This window comes from Macaca nemestrina, chromosome 20 (assembly GCF_043159975.1).
Source record: "Macaca nemestrina isolate mMacNem1 chromosome 20, mMacNem.hap1, whole genome shotgun sequence".
In the NCBI taxonomy this organism is placed as follows: domain Eukaryota; kingdom Metazoa; phylum Chordata; class Mammalia; order Primates; family Cercopithecidae; genus Macaca; species Macaca nemestrina.
This window is the reverse complement of record NC_092144.1, coordinates 65,399,240-65,421,625: the sequence shown is the minus strand read 5'-3', so window position 1 is coordinate 65,421,625 and position 22,386 is coordinate 65,399,240. Positions and strand designations below refer to the sequence as shown.

At 54.1% G+C, this 22,386-nt stretch overlaps 2 protein-coding genes across 6 annotated transcripts in view; both read left to right on the top strand.

Moving 5' to 3' along the window:
* LOC105497305 (protein tyrosine phosphatase receptor type H) overlaps window positions 1-13,223 on the top strand; it is a 30,388-nt gene extending 17,165 nt beyond the window's left edge. The window contains exons 11-20 of the mRNA XM_071087887.1: window positions 997-1,075; window positions 1,189-1,236; window positions 5,988-6,078; window positions 6,551-6,641; window positions 7,604-7,680; window positions 7,788-7,922; window positions 8,163-8,285; window positions 8,485-8,645; window positions 12,300-12,435; window positions 12,548-13,223. Coding sequence (XP_070943988.1) covers window positions 997-1,075; window positions 1,189-1,236; window positions 5,988-6,078; window positions 6,551-6,641; window positions 7,604-7,680; window positions 7,788-7,922; window positions 8,163-8,285; window positions 8,485-8,645; window positions 12,300-12,435; window positions 12,548-12,697 — 1,091 coding nt within the window. The 3' untranslated portion in view covers window positions 12,698-13,223. The remainder of the gene's footprint in view (window positions 1-996; window positions 1,076-1,188; window positions 1,237-5,987; window positions 6,079-6,550; window positions 6,642-7,603; window positions 7,681-7,787; window positions 7,923-8,162; window positions 8,286-8,484; window positions 8,646-12,299; window positions 12,436-12,547) is intronic.
* A 991-nt stretch (window positions 13,224-14,214) lies between these two features.
* On the top strand, window positions 14,215-22,059 carry LOC105496971 (synaptotagmin 5). Of its 5 annotated transcripts, none has more exons than XM_011767601.3 (9): window positions 14,215-14,357; window positions 15,407-15,530; window positions 16,068-16,240; window positions 18,646-18,765; window positions 18,894-19,061; window positions 19,434-19,601; window positions 19,828-19,942; window positions 20,174-20,307; window positions 21,473-22,059. In XM_011767601.3, the coding sequence occupies exons 2-9, from the start codon at window positions 15,452-15,454 to the stop codon at window positions 21,671-21,673; spliced, it is 1,158 nt and encodes a 385-aa protein (XP_011765903.1). In that variant the 5' UTR covers window positions 14,215-14,357; window positions 15,407-15,451; the 3' UTR covers window positions 21,674-22,059. The 5 variants fall into 5 exon arrangements, with proteins under 5 accessions (XP_011765903.1, XP_011765898.1, XP_011765901.1 ...); XM_011767596.3 differs by having other exon boundaries at window positions 19,825-19,942; XM_011767599.3 differs by lacking the exon at window positions 14,215-14,357 and adding an exon at window positions 14,403-14,516 and having other exon boundaries at window positions 19,825-19,942.
* Window positions 22,060-22,386: the final 327 nt, after the last annotated feature.

Below are 22,386 nucleotides of genomic sequence, written 5' to 3'. Positions count from 1 at the left end.
TGAGACCATCCTGGCTAACATGGTGAAAGCCTCTACTAAAAATACAAAAAATTAGCCAGGCGAGGTGGCGCCTGTAGTCCCAGCTACTCGGGGGGCTGAGGCAGGAGAATGGCATGAACCAGGGAGGCAGAGGTTGCAGTGAGCTGAGATCGCGCCACTGCACTTTTGAGACTCCGTCTCAAAAAAAGAAAAAGAAAAAAAATCTGCATATAACATTTGACTCCCCCAAAATTTAACTACTACTACCTACTCTTGATTGGAAGCCTTACCAATAACATAACATATATTTTGTCTGTAATATGTACTATATATTGTATTATTTTTGTTTGTTTGCTTTTGAGACGGAGTCTCGCTCTGTCACCCAGGCTGGAGTGCACTGGTGCGATCTCTGCTCACTGCAAGACCCGCTTCCCGGGTTCACACCATTCTCCTGCCTCAGCCTCCCGAGTAGCTGGGACTACAGGCGCCCGCCACCACGCCCGGCTAATTTTTTTTGTATTTTTAGTAGAGACAGGGTTTCATCGTATTAGCCAGGATGGTCTCGATCTCCTGACCTCGTGATCTACCTGCCTTGGCCTCCCAAAGTGCTGGGATTACAGGCGTGAGCCACCCCGCCTGGCTGTACTATATACTGTATTCTTATAATCAAGTAGCTAGAGAAAAAAAAGTTCTTAAGAACATCCTAAGGAAGAGAAAATGTATTCACTATTTATGAAGTGGATCATCATAAAGGTCTTCATCCCTGTGGTCTTCGCATTGAGTAGGCAGAGGACGAGGAGGAAGGAGGGGGGTTGGTCTTGCTGTCTCAGGGGTAGAGGAAAATCCATGGATAAGTGTGTAAGTATAACTGGACCCACGCAGTTCACACCCGTGATGTTAAAGAGTCAGCTGTAGTTGGACCAGGCTCCTGGGGAAGAGGAAAGGCTGGGCAAGGTTGGAGACAGATGACCAGATAAGACCTGCGCTCTAAGAGTTCCCAATGCCTCCTCCCCACAGGGGTCATTGCCGGAGCCATCGTGGGCATCCTCCTATTTCTCATCCTGGTGGGCCTGCTGTTTTTCTTCCTGAAGAGGAGGTGAGACTCCGCACAGGGCTGACCGCCTGGAGGGTGGGGGCTGGAGAAGAAGGAGGAGGATCCCTGGTTGCAGCCTCACCCCTGAGCCTTTCATCCTAACGTCCTTTTCCCAGGAATAAGAAGAACCCGCAGAAACCAGAACTTGGGGATCTGGTCTTCAGGTGAGCAGAAGGTCTCGGGGGCGCGTCGGAAAGAATCTGGTCAAATCAAGGGGTGTTTGCCAGCTGCCGGCTAGGTCAGAGGGCTTTCCTTGAATATCCTGCCTAAAATATTCCCGCGGGGTGTGGCGGCTCACGCCTGTAATGCTAACACTTTGGGAGGCTGAAGTGGAAGCATTGCTTGAGGCCAGGAGTTCGAGACCAGCCTGGGCAACCTAGTAAGACCGCCAGAGGGTGGATCAGTGCATCTACCCACAAAGGTCTCAGAAGGGACCCATGCCCCTGCGGCTTCTGCGACAGGGACCACAGCCCTTCCATCTCGACTCACTCCCCAAGCAGCCTGGGCCAGTGAATTCAGTTCTGGTCTCAACTCCTGGACTTTCATTCATTCATTCAGCAGAATTCATTCATTCATTCAGCAAATATCAGCTGAGCACCAGCATGTATCAGGCACTGTTCTAGGTGCCAAACAACAGCTAATTAAACCAAGATTCCTGCCCAGCAGGGGCTTATACCCTAGTACAGGAGATATCAATAAACAAGATTGCTGGGGCATGGTGGCTCACGCCTATAATCCCAGCACTTTGGGAGGCCAAGGCGGGCAGATCACGAGGTCAGGAGATTGAGACTATCCTGGCTAACACGGTGAAACCCCATCTCTACTAAAAATACAAAAAATTAGCTGGGCTTGGTGGTGGGCACCTGTAGTCCCAGCTACTTGGGAGGCTGAGGAGGAGAATGGCATGAACCTGGGAGGCGGAGCTTGCAGTGAGCCAAGATCCCGCCGCTACACTCCAGCCTGGGCCACAGAGGGAGACTCCATCTGAAAAAATAAAAAATAAAATTAAATAAATAAATACACAAGGTCATTAAAAATATGATATAAACTTTCAGACGGGGCCAGGCATGGTGGCGCACACCTGTAATCCCAGCTACTCAGGAGGCTGGGGCAGGAGAATCACTTGAATCCAGGAACAGAGGTTGCAGTGAGCCGAGATTGTACCATATATATATAGAATAAACTTGGAGACAAAGCAAGAGGAGGGGATAGGAAGGGTAGAGGAATATTTTGATATTCTTTTTTTTTTTTTTTTTTTTTTGAGGTGGAGTCTTGCTCTGTTGTACAGGCTGAAGTGCAGTGGCACGATCTTGGCTCACCGCAACCTCTGCCTCCCGGGTTCAAGCAATTCTCCTGCTGCCTCAGCCTCCTGAGTAGCTGGGACCACAGGCATGCACCACCACACCCAGCTAATTTTTGTGTTTTTTAGTAGAGACGGGGTTTCACTATGTTGGCCAGGCTGGTCTCGAACTCCTGACCTTGTGATCCACCCACCTTGGCTTCCCAAAGTGCTGGGATTACACGTGTGAGCCATGGCCCCTGGCCTATTTTGATATTCTTCTAATGTGAAAATTAGAAGAAATTAGAGAGAAAATCAGAAGAATTATTTTATTTTATTTTATGTATTAATTTGTCAAGACAGGGTCTCACTCTGTGGCCCAGGCTGGAGTGCAGTGGCCCTATCATAGCTCACCACAGCCTCGACCTCCTGGGCTCCAGTGGCCCTCCCACCTCAGCCTCCCCTGTAGCTGGGACCACAGGCATGCACCACAATGCCTGGCTAATTTTTAAATGTTTTGTAGAGATGGGAGTGGGAGGGGGCGGTCTTACTAGGTTGCCCAGGCTGGTCTCGAATTCCTGGCCTCAAGCAATCCTTCCACTTCGGCCTCCCAAAGTGTTAGCATTACAGGCGTAAGCCACCACACCCCGCAGGAATATTTTAGGCAGGATATTCAAGGAAAGCCTTGCTAACGAGATGACTAAGAGGCAGTCATCTGAGTACAAACCTACGCAAGTGGGAGAGGAGCAGTGCACGCATCTGGGAAGGGCGTTCCGAGGACAGGGACAGGCGAGTGGAGGGCCCGAGGCAGCAGCACACGTGAGGTTCGGAGAACATCGTGCATCTCCCACTGAGCAGAGCGAGGAAAGGGAGGGAGGTGGGAAATGAGATCAGAGCGACATCAGTGGGGCCAGAGCAGGCACAGGCTTGTAGATGAAAGTTAGGACTTTGGATTTATTGTGAGATGGGAGTTCTTAAAAGATTTTGAATAGATTAGTGACATAGTCTAACAGGTGTAAGAAGCAAAGGGAAGAGATTTGTAATAATCCAGACAAGAGGCCAGGCGCGGTGGCTCACACCTGTAATCCCAGCACTTTGGGAGGCTGAGGCAGGAGGATCACTTGAGGTCAGGAGTCCGAGACCAGCCTGACCAACATGGTGAAACCCTGTTTCTACTAAAAATACAAAAATTAGCCGGGCATGGTGGTGGGCACCTGTAATCCCAGCTGCTCAGGAGGCGGAGGCAGGAGAATCGCTTGAGCTTCGGAGGCTGAGGTGGCAGTGAGCCGAGATCACACCATTGCACTGCAGCCTAGGCGACAGAATGAGACTCTGTCTCAAAAAAAAAAGAGAGAAAAAGAAAGAAAGTGAAACTACAAGAATGGGCCAAACCCTGTAAGAAGTGTGTGTCCAGTGAGAAAAGTGGCTTGGGGCTGGACACTGGGGAACAGTTACCTTTTAAGATGGACAGAGGAGGAGGGGCCTGCCCAGGAAATGGACGAGCAGCAGCTGGGTAGGTGGGGGCCAAGCCAGGACCGGTGTTCAGGAACAGTGCAGATCCAGGAAACAAGCAGGCACAGGCGGTGGTGCTAAACGATGCAGAGCAGTCAGGCTGGTGGGGGCTGAAACATGGCCTTTGCAATTACAGACAGGGAGGTCATGATGATTTTGGAGAAAGGTGGTCCCTGGAGTGGTAGATACAGACTCCAGGCCATGGTGATGGGATAACAGGAAGGAGAAACACTGGTCTGCATGAGAAGATTGAGTGTAGAGCTGTCTGAGTAGGTTTATTATTATTATTATTTTATTTTTTATTTTTTGAGATGAAGTCTCGCCCTGTCACCCAGGTTGGAGCATAGTGGTGCGATCTCAGTTCACTGCAACCTCCGCATCACGGGTTCAAGTGATTCTCCTGCCTCAGCCTCCCGAGTAATCGGGACTACAGGTGTGCAACACCACGCCCAGATTATTTTTGTATTTCTAGTAGAGACGGGGTTTCACCATGTGGGCCAGGCTGGTCTCGAACTCCTGACCTCGTGATCCACCTGCCTTAGCCTCCCAAAGTGCTGGGATTACAGGTATGAGGCATCGCGCCCGTCGAGACAGCATTTATAAAATTCTATTACAAGCTGGGCGCAGTGACTCATGCCTGTAATCCTAGCACTTTGGGAGGCCGAGGTGGGAAGATTGCCTGAGATCAGGAGTTTGAGACCAGCCTGGGAAATACGGTGAAACCTTATCTGTACTAAAATACAAAAAATTAGCCAGGTGGGGTGGCGGGCACCTGTAGTCCCAGCTACTCGGGAGGCTGAGGCAGGAGAATTGCTTGAACCTGGGAGGCAGAGGTTACAGTGAGCCGAGATCATGCCACTGTACTCCAGCCTAGGCGACAGAATGAGACTCTGTCTCCAAAGGAAAAAAAAAAATTATATTACAAGAGGAAGAGTGAGAAAGAGCTGAAGTTCCATGAAGTCAAGCAACTTTTTTAAATGTTTTAATTTTAGTTTTAAAAATTGAGACAGGATCTCACTCTAGGCTGGAGTATAGTGTGGCAAACACAGCTCGCTGCAGCCTTGACCTCCTGGTTCAAGTGATCCTCTCTCTCAGCCTGCAGGTAGCTGGGACCACAGTTGTGCACCACTATGCCTGGCTGATTTTTTAATACTTAAATTTCTGTGGAGACAAGGTCCTGCTGTGTTGCCCAGGCTGGTCTTAAACTCCTGGGCTCAAGCAATCCTTCTGGCTCAGCCTCTCAAAGTGCTGGAATGACAGGCATGAGCCACCGCGCTGAGCCTCCCTTGTTTTTGAGGCTGAGTCATAGTCCATTGTATGGCTCGACCACGTTTGGTTTATCCGTTCCCCCATAGATGGAGGTTTAGGTTGCGTCCACCTCTGGGCTATCCTGAACATTATAAATATGGGCATGCAAATAGCTTTTTAAGTCTTTGCTTTCAGTTATTTTGGGGATATACCCAGAAGTGGCATTGCTGGATCAAAAATACCTTTTCATTGATCCCAAAAGCACTATATATATATAAAATATACGTGTATATATATACACATACACACACACACACATATATATGTATACATATATATACATGCCATTATTATAAGATTTCAGTGAGTGAAAAGGATATCTATATATCTCTATATATAGATATCTATGTCTATCTATATATAGATAGATTATATCTATATCTATCTATATATAGATAGATAGATTATATCTATATCTATCTATATATAGATATATATAGATATCTATATATATATATAGAGAGAGAGAGATGGACAGAGTCTTACTCTGTTGCCCAGGCTGGAGTTCAGTGGTGCAGTCTCGGCTTACTCAACCTCCACCTCCCGGGTACAAGCGATTCTCCTGCCTCAGCCTCCTGAGTAGCTAGTAGACTACAGGCAGACACCACCATGCCTGGCTAATTTTGGTATTTTTAGTGGAGATGGGGTTTCTCCATGTTGGTCAGGCTGGTCTCAAACTCCTGACCTCAGGTGATCCGCCCGCCTCAACCTCCCAAAGTGCTGGGATTACAGATGTGAGCCACCGTGCCCAGCCCTCAAAAGCACAAGATTAAAAGAGGTTACGGTCTTTTCTCCCTGCTCCCCCAAAACCCGTAGCTTCCCAGGGGACATCCTGGCTGAAGACTTCGCTGATCACGTCAGGAAGAATGAGAAGGACAGCAACTGCGGTTTTGCAGACGAGTACCAGGTGGGGATGGGACAGAAGGGCTGAGCTCAGCCTCCCTCCGGTGGCCTAATCCCCAATCCCCACCCCTTGGCCAGACCTCATGGCTTTCAGGATTAAGCAAAAGCAGCATCGCATACGTCACTGGATTGTGCAGAGATTCCCAGGCATGTTTTCTTTCCGCTCACTGACATCTTAAAATAATGGCGGGTCAGTCCTAAAGTAACTCTCTCCGCTCCCACCAAGTGAGTCCTTTCTCCCCTGACACCTGCTTTCTTGCCTGCCTGAGGAAGTCCCACGGTTCCCTAAATCCTCCTGAATGCCCCACAGGGCAGGTGGCACACATATGTTCTGTTTTGGTGGGTGCCATAGAATCTCAGGGTGCAAGGAATAGACAAGGGGTGATGTCGAAGAAGGCAAGGGGAGCTTGGGGGGTACCCTTGAGGGAAAGTAGAGAAAATCCAACACCAGGTACTGCCTTTGCCTGCACTCCCAGCAACTGTCCCTGGTGGACCACAGCCAGTCTCAGACGGTGGCGTCAGCTCCGGAGAACAACGGCAAGAACCGCTACAGAAATGTACTGCCCTGTGAGTCTCGGGCTTCTGCTGCTTTCGTCCCAGCCCCGATCTACTCAGTTCCCCATCCCGGTCCCCTTCTCCTACCTGCTTTGAGAGACAAGACCTGCCTCCTACCGTGGGAACCCACACACACTTTTTTCTTTTTCTTTTTCTTTTCTTTCTTTCTTTTTCTTTCTCTTTTTCTTTTCTTTTTTTTTTTTTTTGAGATGAGTCTCACTCTGTCTCCCAGGCTGGAGTGCAGTGGCACGATGTCGGCTCACTGCAACCTCCGCCTCCTGGGTTCACGCCATTCTCCTGCCTCAGCCTCCCGAGGAGCTGGGACTACAGGCGCCCGCCACCGCGCCCGGCTAATTTTTTATATTTTTAGTAGAGACGGGGTTTCACCGTGTTAGCCAGGATGGCCTCGATCTCCTGACCTTGTGATCCACCCGCCTCGGCCTCCCAAAGTGCTGGGATTGCAGGTGTAAGCCACTGTGCCTGGGCCCCCCTCCCCATTTTTTTCCTTTGAGACAGAGTCTTGTTCTGTTGCCCAGGCTGGAGCGAAATGGTGCCACCTCAGCTCACTGCAACCTCCACCTCTCGGGTTCAAGCAATCCTCCCACCTCAGCCTCCCTAGTAGCTGGGATTACAGGGCCCGCCACCATGCCTGACTAATTTTTGTATTTTTAGTAGTGACTGGGTTTCACCACGTTGGCCAGGCTTGTCTCAAATTCCTGACCTCAGGTGATCCACCCACCTCAGCCTCCCAAAGTGCTGGGATTACAGGCGTGAGCCACTGTACCCGGCTGTGGGTCCCTTTGAGAGTCCTCCTGGCCTGCTCCCTGCAGCTGGGGTCCCTCCGCCCCTCCCAATCCCTGCATGGCTCCCAGCGTCTGCCGGCATCTCAGCATGACTTCTGTCCATGGGTCTTGGTCTTGTCTCTGTGCCTCTCTGGGTCTCTCTGCCTGGCTAATGCTGGCCTCTTCTCCTAGATGACTGGTCCCGGGTGCCCCTGAAGCCCATCCACGAGGAGCCAGGCTCTGACTACATCAATGCCAGCTTCATTCCCGTAAGATCGTGGTTGGGATTGAAAGGGTGCCCAGAAGGCCTGGAGAGATCAGAGCTGGCGGGGGGTCATCTAGAGGCCCCCCTGACCCGCCTGCCTTCCTCAACCAGGGTCTCCGGAGCCCCCAGGAGTTCATCGCCACCCAGGGTCCCCTGCCACAGACGGTGGGTGACTTTTGGCGCCTGGTGTGGGAACAGCAGAGCCACACCCTGGTCATGCTGACCAACTGCATGGAGGCCGGCCGGGTGAGAGATCTGAGTCCTGGGTGCTGACTGGGTGCAGGACCCTGCCCCGAACACTGATCCAATGTAGACCCCACACCCAGACCTCACGGATTCCTCCAGGGTGACCCCGGGTGTCTTCGGTGTAGACCTGTTCCCCACTCTCCCCCCAGCCCATCTGCTGGTTCACATATGGGGCCTAAAGCAGACCCCACAGATCTGGGGAAGAGGAGTTCTGTTCTCTGACCCCTCCTCCCCCCCCAGGTGAAGTGTGAGCATTACTGGCCTCTGGACTCGCAGCCCTGCACCCATGGACACCTGCAGGTAACCCTGGGGGGTGAGGAAGTGATGGAGAACTGGACGGTGCGGGAACTGCAGCTCCTCCAGGTGCGTGTGTCCAGCCCCGTCCTGGCCCTCAGCCTTCTCCTATGACATATGCCATGCTTCCAGGACCCTCCACCAACTCCAACCTTCCACTCACTCCTCTGAGGAGCTGCAGTGTGCCCCAGGGAACCCACTCCTAGTGGTAGAAGCCGGGTCCTCCTTACATTCATCTCCAGAGCCTGTGAGCACTCCCTCCTTCCAGGTGGAGGAACAGAAGACGCTATCCGTGCGGCAATTCCACTACCAGGCCTGGCCAGACCACGGCGTTCCCTCCTCCCCAGACATCTTGCTGGCTTTCTGGAGGATGCTCCGGCAGTGGCTGGATCAGACCACGGAGGGAGGCCCACCCATTGTACACTGCAGGTGGGGACCAGCCCAGGACCCTTGGTCTTGAGAGAACCGCTCCCTTGGGGCTCAGACGATGTTATTAGATGGGACCCTGGGAACTTACAGGGGAGGTGGAAGAGGGAGAGAAGGAGGAGGTGGATGCGGAAGATAAAGGGGGATGTGAAGCAGTTAAGGAAAGAAGGAGGGGCCGGGTGCGGTAGCTCACGCCTGTAATCCCAGCACTTTGGGAGGCCAAGGCAGTCGGATCACGAGGTCAAGAGATTGAAACCATCCTGGCTAACACAGTGAAACCCCATCTCTACTAAAAATACAAAAATTTAGCCGGGCGTGGTGGTGGGTGCCTGTAGTCCCAGCTCCTGGGGAGGCTGAGGCAGGAGAATGGCGTGAACCCAGGAGGCGGAGCTTGCAGTAAGCCGAGAACCTGCCACTGCACTCCAGCCTGGGCGACAGAGCGAGACTCTGTCTCAAAAAAAAAAAAAAAAAAAAACGAAAAGGAAGATAAGGATGAAAAGATGGGAATGATAGATGAAAAGGCAGGCCAGGTGCGGTGGCTCACGCCTGTAAATCCCAGCCCTTTGGGAGGCTGAGGCAGGTGGATCACTTGAGTTCAGGAGTTTGAGACCAGCCTGGCCAACATAGCGAAACCCTGTCTCTACTAAACATACAAAAATTAGCCAGGTGTGGTGGCAGGCACCTGTAATCCCAGCTACTCGGGACCCTGAGGTAGGAGAATCGCTTGAACCCGGGAGGCGGAGGTTGCAGTGAGCCGAGGTCACACCACTGCACTCCAGCCTGGGTGACTCTGTCTCAATTTAAGAAAAAAAAAAAGGAAAAAAAGAAAAATGAAAAGGTAAAGGCAGAGAAAGTTGAATGCAGAAGAGAAGGGAGAAAGGATGAAGACGCAGGATGGAGATGTGGTCACAGATTCTGAGAAACATTGGACACGTTTCCTTGTACTGGAGTGCAGGGCCTCCCCCGTCAACTGCTTCCCTGATACTTATTTTTGTTTTATTTTATTTTATTTTATTTTATTTGAGATGGAGTCTTGCCCCGTCGCCCAGGCTGGAGTGCAATGGCACAATCTCAGCTCACTGCAACCTCTGCCTTCCAGGTTCAAGCAATTCTCCTGTCTCAGCCTCCTGAGTAGCTGGGATTACAGATGCTCACCCCTGCACCCGGCTAATATTTGTAATTTTAGTAGAGATGGGGTTTCACCATGTTGGCCAGGCTGGTCTCGAACTCCTGACCTCGTGATCCGCCCGCCTCGGCCTCCCAAAGTGCTGGGATGACAGGCGTGAGCCACCACACCTGACGCTTTCCTGATATTTATGCTGAAGTCCCGTAGGTCAGATTTCACCTAACGGTAACTATTAGAGAGATGAGGAGGAGTGACAGCCCCTGAGACTGGGGCTCTGGTTTCAGTGACAGTGAACCTTTACACACTCCTACTGTTTCTCATAACATCCTCATGGCAAAATTGTCCTCCCCATTTTATTTTATTTATTTATTTATTTGTTTATTTTGGAGGCGGAGTTTCGCTCTCGTTGCCCAGGCTGGAGGACAATGGAGCGATCTCGGCTCACTGCAACCTCCGCCTCCCAGGTTCAAGCGATTCTCCTGCCTCAGCCTCCCGAGTAGCTGGGATTACAGGCGTGTGCCACCACGCCTGGCTAATTTTGTATTTTTAGTAGACACGGGGTTTTACCGTGTTGATCAGGCTGGTCTCGAACTCCCAACCCCAGGTGATCCGACCACCTCAGCTCCCAAATTGCTGGGATTACAGGCATGAACCACCGCGCCCGGCAACGTCCCCCCATTTTAGAGTTGAGTGGATATCATTACATCATTCCATTAGTATACGTGTCCAGAAGCATATCTAGAACAGCCAAAGCAACAGACACTAAACAGATTAGTAGCTTCCAGGCCCTGGAGGGAGACAGGGAATGGGGAGAGGCAGCCTAATGGGCGTGGTGTCTGCTTTAGGGGTGATGAAAGTGTTTTGCAAGTAGATAGAAGTGGAGGCTGCACAATGTTGTGAGTGTGGTAAATTGCTTGCATTCAAATAGCTAAATTTTTTTTCTTTTTTTTTTGGAGACAGAGTCTCGCTGTGTCACCCAGGCTGGAGAGCAATGGCTTGATCTCAGCTCACTGTAACCTCCGCCTCCTGGGTTCAAGCGATTCTCCTGTCTCGGCCTCCTGAGTAGCTGGAAATACAGGCGCCTGCCATCCCACCTGGCTAATTTTGGTATTTTTAGTAGAGATGGGGTTTCTCCATGTTGGCCAGGCTTGTCTCCAATGCCTGACCTCAGGTGATCTGCCCACTTCAGCCTCCCAACGTGCTGGGATTGCAGGCGTGAGCCACTGTGCCCAGCCTAAAATAGTTAAATTTTTTTTTTTTTTTTTTTTTTGAGATGGAGTCTCGCTCTGTCACCCAGGCTGGAGTGAAGTGGTGTGATCTTGGCTCACTGCAACCTCTGCCTCCCGGGTTCAAGCGATTCCCCTGCCTCAGCCTCTCGAGTTGCTGGGACTACAGGAGCATGCCACCATGCCTGGCTAATTTTTTTTTTTTTTTTTTTTGTATTTTAGTAGAGATGGAGTTTCACCATGTTGGCCAGGATGGTCTTGATCTCCTCACCTCGTGATCCACCCACCTCGGCCTCCCAAAGTGCTGGGGTTACAGGCGTGAGCCACTGTGCCCAATCTAAAACAGCTAATGTTTTCACGGGGCACGGTGGCTCATGCCTGTAATCCCAGCACTTTGGGGGACTGAGGTGGGAGGATCACTTGAGTCCAGGAGTTTGAGACCAGCCTGGGCAACATGGCAAGACCCCGTCTCTATAAAAACATTTAATAAGTTAGCCAGATGCAGTGGTGTGTGCCTATGATCCAAGCTACTCAGGAGGCTGAGACAGGAGGTTCACTTGAGCCCAGGAGGTCAAGGGTGCAGTGAGCCGAGGTCATGCCACTGCACTCCAGCCTGCGTGACAAACAAAACAAAACGAAAGACTAATTTTGTGTTTAAAGGAATTATTCAATGATTGGCTGGAGAGTTCTTCTTCCTGTGTTTGAACCCCAGCTCTGTCACTTATTAGCTGAGTGGCCTGGGGTATGGGACTTCACCTCACTCAGCCTCCATTTCCCCATCTGTACAAAGGATGTGCTAGTACATCCCACTTCTTAGGTTTGGGAGGAGCGAAGAAGGCCCATCAGGCACTTAGAACAGAGCCTAACAGATGGAAGGAACTCTAGGCATAGTTTTGTTGTTATTGCTGTTGTTGCTGTTGTTGTTTTTTGAGATGGAGCTTTGCTCTTGTTACCCAGGCCGGAGTGCAATGGTGCGATCTCAGCCCACTGCAACCTCCACCTCCTGGGTTCAAGCAATTCTTCACCTCAGCCTCCCAAGTAGCTGGGATTACAGGGGTGCGCCACCACACCCGGCTAATTTTTTGTATTCTTAGTAGAGACAGTGTTTCGCCAGGTTGGCCAGGCTGGTCTCGACCTCCTGACCTTGGGTGATCTACTGGCCTTGGCCTCCCAAAGTGCTGGGATTACAGGTATGAGCAGGCATAGTTATTGTCATCATTCAAACACAGATCCCTCCAATCAGCCATGACCCCGGACCCTCGCACTCCTGCCGCCTTGGTCTGACCCTTCCCTTGTTCTGCCTAGCGCTGGCGTGGGTCGCACAGGTACCCTCATTGCCCTGGACGTCCTGCTCCGGCAGCTGCAGTCCCAGGGTCTCCTTGGGCCCTTCAGCTTTGTGAGGAAGATGAGAGAGAGCCGGCCGTTGATGGTGCAGACTGAGGTGAGGCAGCCCCTCAGCCACACAGGATGGGAGTCGGTGGGTGGAGGTACCCTGGGGCTCCACACAGCCCAGATTTGGGGGGAGGCCCCTCACTCCCATGCCCGTTTCCCAGGCTCAGTACGTGTTCCTGCACCAGTGCATCCTGCGGTTCCTCCAACAGTCAGCCCAGGCCCCAGCCAAGAAGGAAGTCATTTATGAGAGTGTCGAAAATCTCATCTATGAGAATGTGGCCGCCATCCAGGCCCACAAGTTGGAGGTCTAAGTGATGAGAGGGCTGGGTCGGCAGCCCAGGCATCCTCAAGCTCTGAACGCCCACTTGAGCCCAGATTCCTAGAAGAGCAGAGGGCTGGGTTCCCAGACTCCTAGGTGCTGTGGGAGGAGGAGACTGGGATCCCAAACTCTGGTTTCCCCAGGAGAGAGTGGTCTGATGGGCTTCAGATGAACCCTATGGGAGCTGGGGATCTGGATTTCTGGTTCCTTGAAGGAGAGAGATGGTAGCTTGGATTTCCTAGGTCTTTCAGGGAGGAGGAAGCTGGGAGTCCAGGATACGGGAAGAAACAGACTGGAGCCTGGATTCTGAGGCAGGAAGGAATTTGGGTCTGGAGTTCTGGCTACTTGAGGACCAAAGGCAGGCAGGATCCTGCCCTGCTTTTACTTCAGAAACCAAATCAGTCTTCTATAATCTGAGGTCGGAGGGAGTCCCTGTGCCCAAGGTCTCCCTGCACCCCACCATCCACATATATTTTTCCTTCTATCCCATAATTTATTAAATCACTGTTCTCCCCAGAGACAGTTGTCCCATGGATTTCTGGGTCCGGAAATAATATTGGGTTGGGAGTAGGGACGGGTTCCTGGTATCTAGGGATAGAGGCAAACGTCCAGGAGGGGACTAGAGGGACCCATACATTGGCACATGAAAAAATGTAGGTTTGGGTGGTTGAGTCTCTCAGAGAAGGCAGAGTCCAGACGTCTGTGTCCAGGATCTGGGCAGCATGGACAGGGCTCGCTGGAGCTAGGTGCTTGGGGACTTGCTTTCTGAGCTTTTCTTTTACTCTTTTTGTTGTTGTTGTTGTTGTTTTGTTGTTTTTGTTTTTGTTTTTGTTTTTGAGACATGGTCTTGCTTTGTTGCCCAGTCTGGAGTGCAGTGGCTTACCACAGGCTTGACCTCCCGGGCCCAGGTTATCTTCCCACCTCAGCCTCTAGAGTAGCTGTGATCACAGGTACGCACCACCATGCCAGACTCAGTTTTGTAGAGACGGGATTTTGCTGTGTTGCCCAGACTGGTCTCCAGCTCCCGGGCTCGAGCATTCCTCCTGCTTCGACCTCCCAAACTGCTGAGATTACAGGTGTGAGTCACCGCACTGGCCGCCTCTTGGGACTGGTGTTAGGCGATCTTAGAGGGCGATGTCTGGGGTCTGATAGCTGGGTACTTTGAGGCTGAACCCCACAGAGTCTGGGTCTCCAGTGAGCGTCTAGGGTCTCCTAGGTCCTAGGACTGAGTATTCTGGCATGCCGTTCTTCGGGCTATACAGGGTGTGTGTCGTGTGTGTTGGGGCGGGAGGAGTGGAGTGGTCTGGACGGCCAAAGACTGGACCAGAAGGCAGAAAATTCTAAGGCACCAGGATAAATATCTGTGGGCGTCACCGAGGTTCCCCGGTGGAGGCGGGAGGAGGGGCGGGGCGGGGCTTTCCGCCTACCCGAGACCAAATACGGGCACACACAATACACACCACACACGCGCGCACACGCACACGGGCACACACGCGCGCACGGGATCCGGCTTCGCTCCGCGGCTCCCCCGCCCCGCCGAGCTCCGCGATCAGCACCCGGGACAGCGCCACCGCCCACGTGCGGGGGGCGGGGTCCGGGCGGGGCTGGCGCCTCCGCGTCTCCCGGGAGCGTCCCGTCCAGCCGCCGAGCAGGTAGGAGCTGCTGGGACCCCCGCCCTCAGCCCATCCGCATCCGCATCCCTAGAGGCAAGGGGTGTGGGAGTGGGGGCTGGGGCACTGGGGGGACCAACAGAGACAGTGGGAGGGCTGGAGCCTGAAGCGGAGAGACACAGATTTGGGGACGCGAGTCAGGTATGAAGAAGACAAAGAGCCGAGGGCGCGGAAGGGGGCGCAGGCGCAACGAAGGGGGAGAGACCCTGGGGACAGAGGCCAGGCGATAGGCAAGAGAGACGGGCAGAATGGGGAGGCAGACACAGGGAAGACGCCTATTTGGGGTCAAGAGACAGCGTGGAGACCAAGGCGGTCACGAGAGCAGGTGTGAAGACAGCACGGATGCGTGGAGAGACCAACAGGCCAAGAAGGATGAGGGGGGCTCAGCACAGGCACCGGGCAGCCCCCGACCCGCCCTCCAGCAAAACTGGGGAGAGGGAAGAGGGAACCTGCATCGCAGCTCCCAGGACCAGGTGCGGAGGGAGCAGTCGGCTGTGGCCGCTCGGACCACAGGCTGCCCCTCCCCACCTCGCGGGACCTCAGGATCCCAGTCGGGCTCTCGGGGGGTTCCCAGGCACCAGTGGGCCCCGGAGCGAGCCTGCCCCGCCGGGACTCCGCGTCTGTGCGTCAGCCCCGCCCGTTGTCCTGGCAACAGACCGTTGCCCGGGCAACCAGCTTTGCTCCCACCCCGCTCGAGAGGAGCCAGGCTGTTGCTCTGGGCAACGCGGTCCGCTGGTTCCCACGCCTGCCTTCGCCCGCTTCCGGTTCAGGCCCTGCGGAGGGGCGAGGACAAGGCAGAAGTCAGCGGGATGCCTGTGGGGCCGTGGAGGAAGAGGGTATCCCTTTGGGATTCAACTAGGTCCTGGACACCCCCCTCTCAAGCGCAGGGAGGCTGAAACTACAACTCCCAGCATGACTCGCGGTGGCTGTCCGGTTTCTGCGCGGCTGTTCGTGCATGGGCCTCATGGGAGTTGGAGTTCTTTGTTGTGCGTGGGGTTCAATGGACGTCTGGGGTGGGAATGGGGGACTAGGGTGCTTGAGTGCCTCTGCAGAAAAGACTCTAGGAACCCGCCACCATGTTCCCGGAGCCCCCAACCCCGGGGCCTCCATCGCCCGACACGCCTCCCGACTCCAGTCGCATCAGCCACAGCCCCGGTGAGCAAGACCCGGGGGAAGACAGTGGGCGGGGGGGGGCGAGCAGAGAGAAAGCCTGGCCAGGATTCCGAGGGGCAGGATTCGGACGGGTGTACTCGGGCAGGCGGGCTGGAAAATCCGGGACTAGAACGCGAAAGAAATCGGGAAAAAGGAAGGAACAAAATTGCAACAAAAATCGAAACCGGATCGAGGGGTGTTGCATGGAATGGGATCTTAGAATTGGAAGGTCCACCTAGCCCTTCTTTTACAGATAAGGAAACTGAGGCCCGATGAGGAGCAGGGCTTCTTCTAAAAAGCATCAGGAGTTGAGCAGAAATGGGGGGCGGGGGCGGGTAAGGAAAGGCAGAACTAACAGGCAAGCAAATCCAGATGGTATCAGCCTGGGTTAGGGCATCGAATCTCTCTATAGGCCACATTAGGTGGAAGAAAAACACGGAAAGAAATGGAATGAAAATGGCTGGAGGGAAAAGGACGCCAGCATTCCAGCTTCCGCGTGCTGCCCAGGCCTCAGTGTGTGTTGTCTCCACCCCTCTGCAGTGCCCCCCTGGGCCCTGGCCACCATCGTGCTGGTCTCAAGCCTCCTCGTCTTGAGCTGCTGTTTCTGTCTCTACCGGAAGCGCTGTCGGAGGCGGACGGGCAAGAAGAGCCAGGCCCAAGCCCAGGTCCACCTTCAGGAAGTGAAGGGGCTGGGCCAGAGTTACATAGACAAGGTGTGGCCCAGCCCAGCCCCTCTACCCGGCCCCTTCCCGCACCCTGCTCCTCTCAATGGCCCAGCGGGTCCCAATCCCTGCTCCCTTCCCTCCTATAGGAACCCATCTTACTGGCTCATCCTCCCTGTGTGTCTAGCCCTCAACTAGACTCTGGGGACCTGGAGATGGAACAGAACTAGCTGCTGTTCACAAGAACCTCCCAGTCTGGTGGGGTAGTCAGGCACTGACACAGACACTCACCACACAGGGTAATATGTGCCGTTCTACAGGGTCTCATAGGAGCGCAGAAAAGGCATCCCACTGTATAGAAATCTACAGAAACGTATAAATATTTGGCTCTGGGCCAGGTGCGGTGGCTCACACCTGTAATCCTAGCACTTGGGAGGCTGAGGTGGGCAGATTGCCTGAGGTCATGAATTCTAGAGTAGCCTGGGCAACATGATAAAACCCTGTCTCTACTTAAAATACAAAAAATTAGCCAGGCGTGGTGGCGTGGTATAATCCCAGCTACTCGAGAGGCTGAGGCACTGAAACGGGGAAGTGGAGGCTGCAGTGAGCTGTGATCGCGCCACTGCACTCCAACTTGGGTGACAGAGCAAGATTCTGTCTCCGATAAATATATAAATAAATAAATAAATAAATAAATAAATAAATGGCTTTGAAAGCTGAAAACCAGCTTTGTGCCAGAATACTTTAAAATGTGCTGATTCCTTTTGGAGAATGAGACATATTTACAGTAAGAAAAATTTTAAAACCGAGGGTCAGACACAGGAGCATGATGGAGGTGACCTCTGCACTGAGACCCAAGGAACAGAGTTAACTGAGACCAGAGAGAAGGACATTCTAGTCCAAGTTGGAGCATGTGTTGAGGCCGCATATCCAGATTCAGGCCCCGTATCCAGATTCTGAGGCTTATTTGGGGAACAAAGAGTCATTTTTCACAATAGCTGCACTCTGGAGTGAAGTGTCTGGAGAACTCAGCAGTATCTACGTCATGAGGGTGATGAAAGCTACAAATATGTTTTGAGCATGAGAGGGACAGGGTCAGATGGTGTTAGGATGACTCCTCTGGAACCCCCGTGTAGGACAGATCTGTGGCGAGGAATCCAGGGAGGAGGCCAGTGCAGCAGCAGCCCAGAGAGGATAAAAGAGATTTGCATTGGACGAGGCTGTTGGAATGGAAAGTGGTCACTGCAAGGTCTGAAAATTAAGTCTCTCAGTGCAGAGTGCAATGTTTGCCTGGGAGCCAGACAGCCCTAGGTTTCCAACCAAAAGAGACCATTTCCCGGTTGTGTGACCTTGGAGAATTCACTGTCCCTCTCTGAACCTCAAGTTTGCAGTCACTAACTTGATATTTCCCCTCCTTCCTTCTCAATAAGGAGCTGTTACAATTAGTATCCATAAAGGGTCCCGGTGTCTAGCCCCATCCCTATCCCTTAAACCAGTGATGTTCAAAGACTGCAGCAGAATCACACAGGGTACTTGTTGAAATGCAAATTCTGGAGCTAGCACCTTACCTGTTGAGTCAGCATCCCTGAAGAGGTGACCTTAGGCGTTTTGTCACAGGACTCAGGGGAATTCAGGTTTACATTGAATTTTAAGAATTGCTGGCCGGGCGCGGTGGCTCAAGCCTGTAATCCCAGCACTTTGGGAGGCCGAGACAGGCGGATCACGAGGTCAGGAGTTCGAGACCATCCTGGCTAACACGGTGAAACCCCGTCTCTACTTAAAAAAATACAAAAAACTAGCCGGGCGAGGTGGCGGGCGCCTGTAGTCCCGGCTACTCGGGAGGCTGAGGCAGGAGAATGGCGTAAAAACCCGGGAGGCAGAGCTTGCAGTGAGCTGAGATCCGGCCACTGCACTCCAGCCTGGGCGACACAGCGAGACTCCGTCTCAAAAAAAAAAAAAAAAAAAAAAAAAAAAAAAAAAAAAGAATTGCTGTCCTAGGTTAAGGAGACCTTCTGCTTTTTCATTCTACTTTAGAATAGCAAATACACAGTAAATATGCCATTTCTCCTCCATGTTTTGCTGTGCTAAGATCACAAGTAAACATGGCAGTTTGGACTAGCACCCCGATACATCCATTAGCATGTGAAATACAACCTGCATTATTCCTGTGGGCAATGGGACACTATCAGTACTTGTTTTAATCTAAGCATGACAAACACATGTCTAGTCCCTGCCCATAGCAGACACCACTAATCAAACATTCACAAACATACTGCCTCTGTGTTATCATGTCTATTTCCTGCCTGTGGCAGACATCTCTAGTCAAATACTGACTCTGCTTAGCCTGTGAGCGCTCAGGTATAGCCCAAGGGACTTGTGAGCCTCTCTTGGCTTCTGAACCTGAAGGATACTGAAATCGGGAAGACTTCACCTACCCTTACCCCTGGCTCCCTAAGGTGCAGCCAGAAGTGGAGGAGCTGGAGCCAGCACCATCCGGGCCAGGGCAGCAGGTGGCAGACAAGCATGAGCTAGGACGACTGCAGTACTCCCTGGATTATGACTTCCAGAGTGGCCAGGTGGGTGTGGAGGAAGGGGATGCTTTGGAGGGAGGGTCCCAGGGGTTCTAACCACTTCTGAAAGGAGCCATGGAAGGGAGGCTAAGACTAGTGTTCCCCGCCTCCCCCACTGTGCCTGGGCCCTGCAGCTGCTGGTGGGCATTCTGCAAGCAGAGGGATTGGCAGCCTTGGATCTGGGTGGCTCCTCGGACCCCTACGTGCGGGTCTACCTGCTGCCGGACAAACGGAGGCGGTACGAGACCAAGGTGCATCGGCAGACGCTGAACCCTCACTTTGGGGAGACCTTTGCCTTCAAGGTGAGCTCCTGCCCTCAGGCCCCGTGTTCCATAGCCTGCGCCCGGTCCCTGGAACACTGAGGACCGACCCCTTCCACCTTTCCTGAAGGCGGCCACAGCTCAGGTGGCAGCTACCCGCTCTGGGGCTATTATTCCACTGGACTCTGGGCACTGCTGACTCCTGGGCTGTAGCCTGGTCCTTGGGCAGTACCATTTGGGTTCCACTGACCCGTGTTTTTTTTCCCCATGGATCCCTGGACTTCCCCATTTGAGTTCCCCCAACTGTTCGCTTGGACCCTCGCTGCCTCACTCCACGCCTGCCTTATGGATGTGCTGCGCCTAACCCTATGTCTGACTTCCTGCTCTCTACTGCGGATTCTCTGTGCACTCCAGGTCCCCTACGTGGAGCTGGGGGGCAGGGTGCTGGTCATGGCGGTGTACGACTTCGACCGCTTCTCTCGCAACGACGCCATCGGGGAGGTGCGGGTCCCCATGAGCTCCGTGGACCTGGGGCGGCCGGTGCAGACCTGGCGGGAGCTGCAGGCTGCTCCGCGGGAGGAGGTGAGCATGCGCGGCCACGCCCCGAGCCACGCCCCAGGCCCCGCCCACAACATCTTGAACCAATCAGATCATAGGCCTTCCAGACCCTCGGGGCGGCGTGGATTGTACCCTTGGGTCCTTAACTGTGGACCGTTCCATTCCAAAGTGTGGGGAGAAAAGACAAATGGAGGGGGCATGGATGTGGAGCCGGGACTCTGACGATGGGCCCCTCTCCTTCTTTCAGCAGGAGAAACTTGGGGACATCTGCTTCTCCCTCCGCTATGTCCCCACGGCCGGGAAACTCACCGTCATCGTCCTGGAGGCTAAAAACCTGAAGAAGATGGACGTAGGAGGACTGTCAGGTGTGTGGGAAGTAAGGGAGTGGGGTGTGTGGGGATGGCGTGGGGTGGGTTCTCGTTCTGGCAGTTTCTGAGCCCCGAAGGTTTCTTCGGGGACAGGGAGGCCCAGGCTGCCGTGGAAGACATGGATTTTGGGATAGAGCTACGGAGACCCGAAGGGTGTAGGCGGTGTTTCTATGTTGGCCCAAGAACTCAGCAGTGGAGAGCTATAAGACTCCTCCTTCCTCTCCCCAGATCCATACGTTAAGGTCCACCTGCTTCAGGGCGGCAAAAAGGTGCGGAAGAAGAAAACCACCATCAAGAAGAACACTCTGAACCCCTATTACAACGAAGCTTTCAGCTTCGAGGTGCCCTGTGACCAAGTCCAGGTGAGCTCAAACCTGCCGTTCTCCAAAAGCCCAGACCCTTAGTAATCGCCATTGCTAGGCGGAGGGAGACTTTTTAGCATCTCCCTAGAAACCAGGTGAGGGGCTCTGAAGTTATGCCCTCCGTCTGTTTCCTCTTATGAGGACCAGGAAGCCTCCTCTACTCCAGAAGAGACTCCTTAAAATTGGATGTGGGCATCCTATCTGCTCTAAGCAGGACCGGTATGCCCCACCCACTAAGCGGGACCAGGATGCCCCAACCCAAGCAGGACCAGATGCCCCACCCTAAGCAGGATCAGTATGCCCAGCCCCACCAAGCGGGACCAGGATGCCCTGCCCCCAAACGGGACCACAATGCCCCCACTCCTAAGCAGGACCAGATGCCCCACCCCAAACAGGACCAGGATGCCCCGCGCTAAGCAGGAGCAGGATGCCCCGCCCCCAAGCAGAACCAGAATGTCCCGCCCCCCACGTGGGACCAGGATGCCCCGCCCCAAAACGGGACCAAAATGCCCCACTCCTAAGCAGGACCAGGATGCCCCGCCCCTAAGCGGGACCAGGATGCCCCGACCCCCACGCGGCACCAGGATGCCCCGCCCCCCACGCGGCACCAGGATGCCCCGCCCCTAAGCAGGACCAGGATGCCCCGCCCCCCACGCGGCACCAGGATGCCCCGCCCCCCACGCGGCACCAGGATGCCCCGCCCCTAAGCAGGACCAGGATGCCTCGCCCCCCACGTGGCACCAGGATGCCCCGCCCCCCACGCGGCACCAGGATGCCCCGCCCTCCTCAGGAATATGGGTCTAAGAAAGAGACCTCCCCTTACCTCTTTAGGGATGGCGCCTACCCTAGCTCGGCCCCTGTTAAAGTTCTGCAGCTTTGCGGCTCTTAGGAGGCTGCTCCCCCAAGAGGCGCCGAACACACGCTCTGCAACCTTGTCCTGAGGGTTCATCTCCTTAGAAACCTGGCTGCTCAGGAAGAAAGGCGCCAGAGCCGCCTCCTCACCGCAGGCTCCGTCCCTCCCGTCCCCCTCGCCCGTCCCGAGCTCCGGGGTCCCGAGCCCTCGGGGGGCAGCGAGAGGTACCCTCAGCTGTGAAGGTGGCCACTGCCCCTTCCGGGCCTCCTCCCCTCACGCTCCTCTCTCCTCCTCCTCCCGCGCCCACCCCAGAAGGTGCAGGTGGAGCTGACCGTGCTGGACTACGACAAGCTGGGCAAGAACGAGGCCATCGGGAGGGTGGCCGTGGGGGCGGCCGCCGGCGGGGCTGGCCTGCGCCACTGGGCGGACATGCTGGCCAACCCGCGGCGGCCCATTGCCCAGTGGCACTCGCTGCGGCCGCCGGACCGAGTGAGGCTGCTGCCTGCGCCCTGACTCCCACCCGAAGCCGCTGGCCAAGCCTGGACTCTAGCCCCTGACCCCAGACTCCCGAGACCGGCCAAAGCCAAGCCAGCCCTACCCGTAAGCTTCCTCTCCCCATTACCCTCCCCCCACCTTCCACCCCAATCATCTGAACCATTCCTGTCTTCTCACCCCCAACGGTGCCAATCACGACCACGGTCCAGCACACTCCCCCTACCCCCCGCGGACACACCCAGACGCCCCAGGGACCCCTGGGAAGGGAAGGCAGCTTGGCTTCTCCTGCCCCTGGGTCCTGCTCCCTGCTTTGACAATCAGCCATCCTCGTCTGCTCTCCTCTCTCTTCCAACACAGCCCGTTCCTGCACTGCTCCTGGGGCCAAATAAATTTTCAGCAACTGCGGTGGCCTGGGCCCATACTCCTTGATGGGGGTGGGCATGGGCTCGGGCCCAAGAGGAAACCTCGTTTGCAGGAATGGGCGCACGCAGGGCAACGTGCACTTCGTCCTGAAAGCCGCTGAGAGAGACTGGCCTGGCCCCATGGACTCCCTCACACTCTCACCCGTTCATTCCTCACTCACCACTCTGAGCCTGGGTTTCCTCCTCTGGAGAATGTTGGGATAATAATAACTCCTGCCACACGTTAGCTGTGAGGAGTCCGCGAGAATTCCCTTGCTTGTCTATGAATTTATCCCCTCGCTTGCTCACCCATGACTCACATCGATTTTC

Excerpts from the sequence above, each read along its gene's own strand:
- LOC105496971 (XM_071087889.1), top strand. The coding sequence starts at position 14,718 with ATGCGTGGAGAGACCAACAGGCCAAGAAGGATGAGGGGGGCTCAGCAC. Across the intron at positions 19,062-19,433 it reads GGGAGACCTTTGCCTTCAAG|GTCCCCTACGTGGAGCTGGG; the intron begins GTGAGCTCCTGC and ends TGTGCACTCCAG. Across the intron at positions 20,308-21,472 it reads TGCCCTGTGACCAAGTCCAG|AAGGTGCAGGTGGAGCTGAC; the intron begins GTGAGCTCAAAC and ends CGCCCACCCCAG.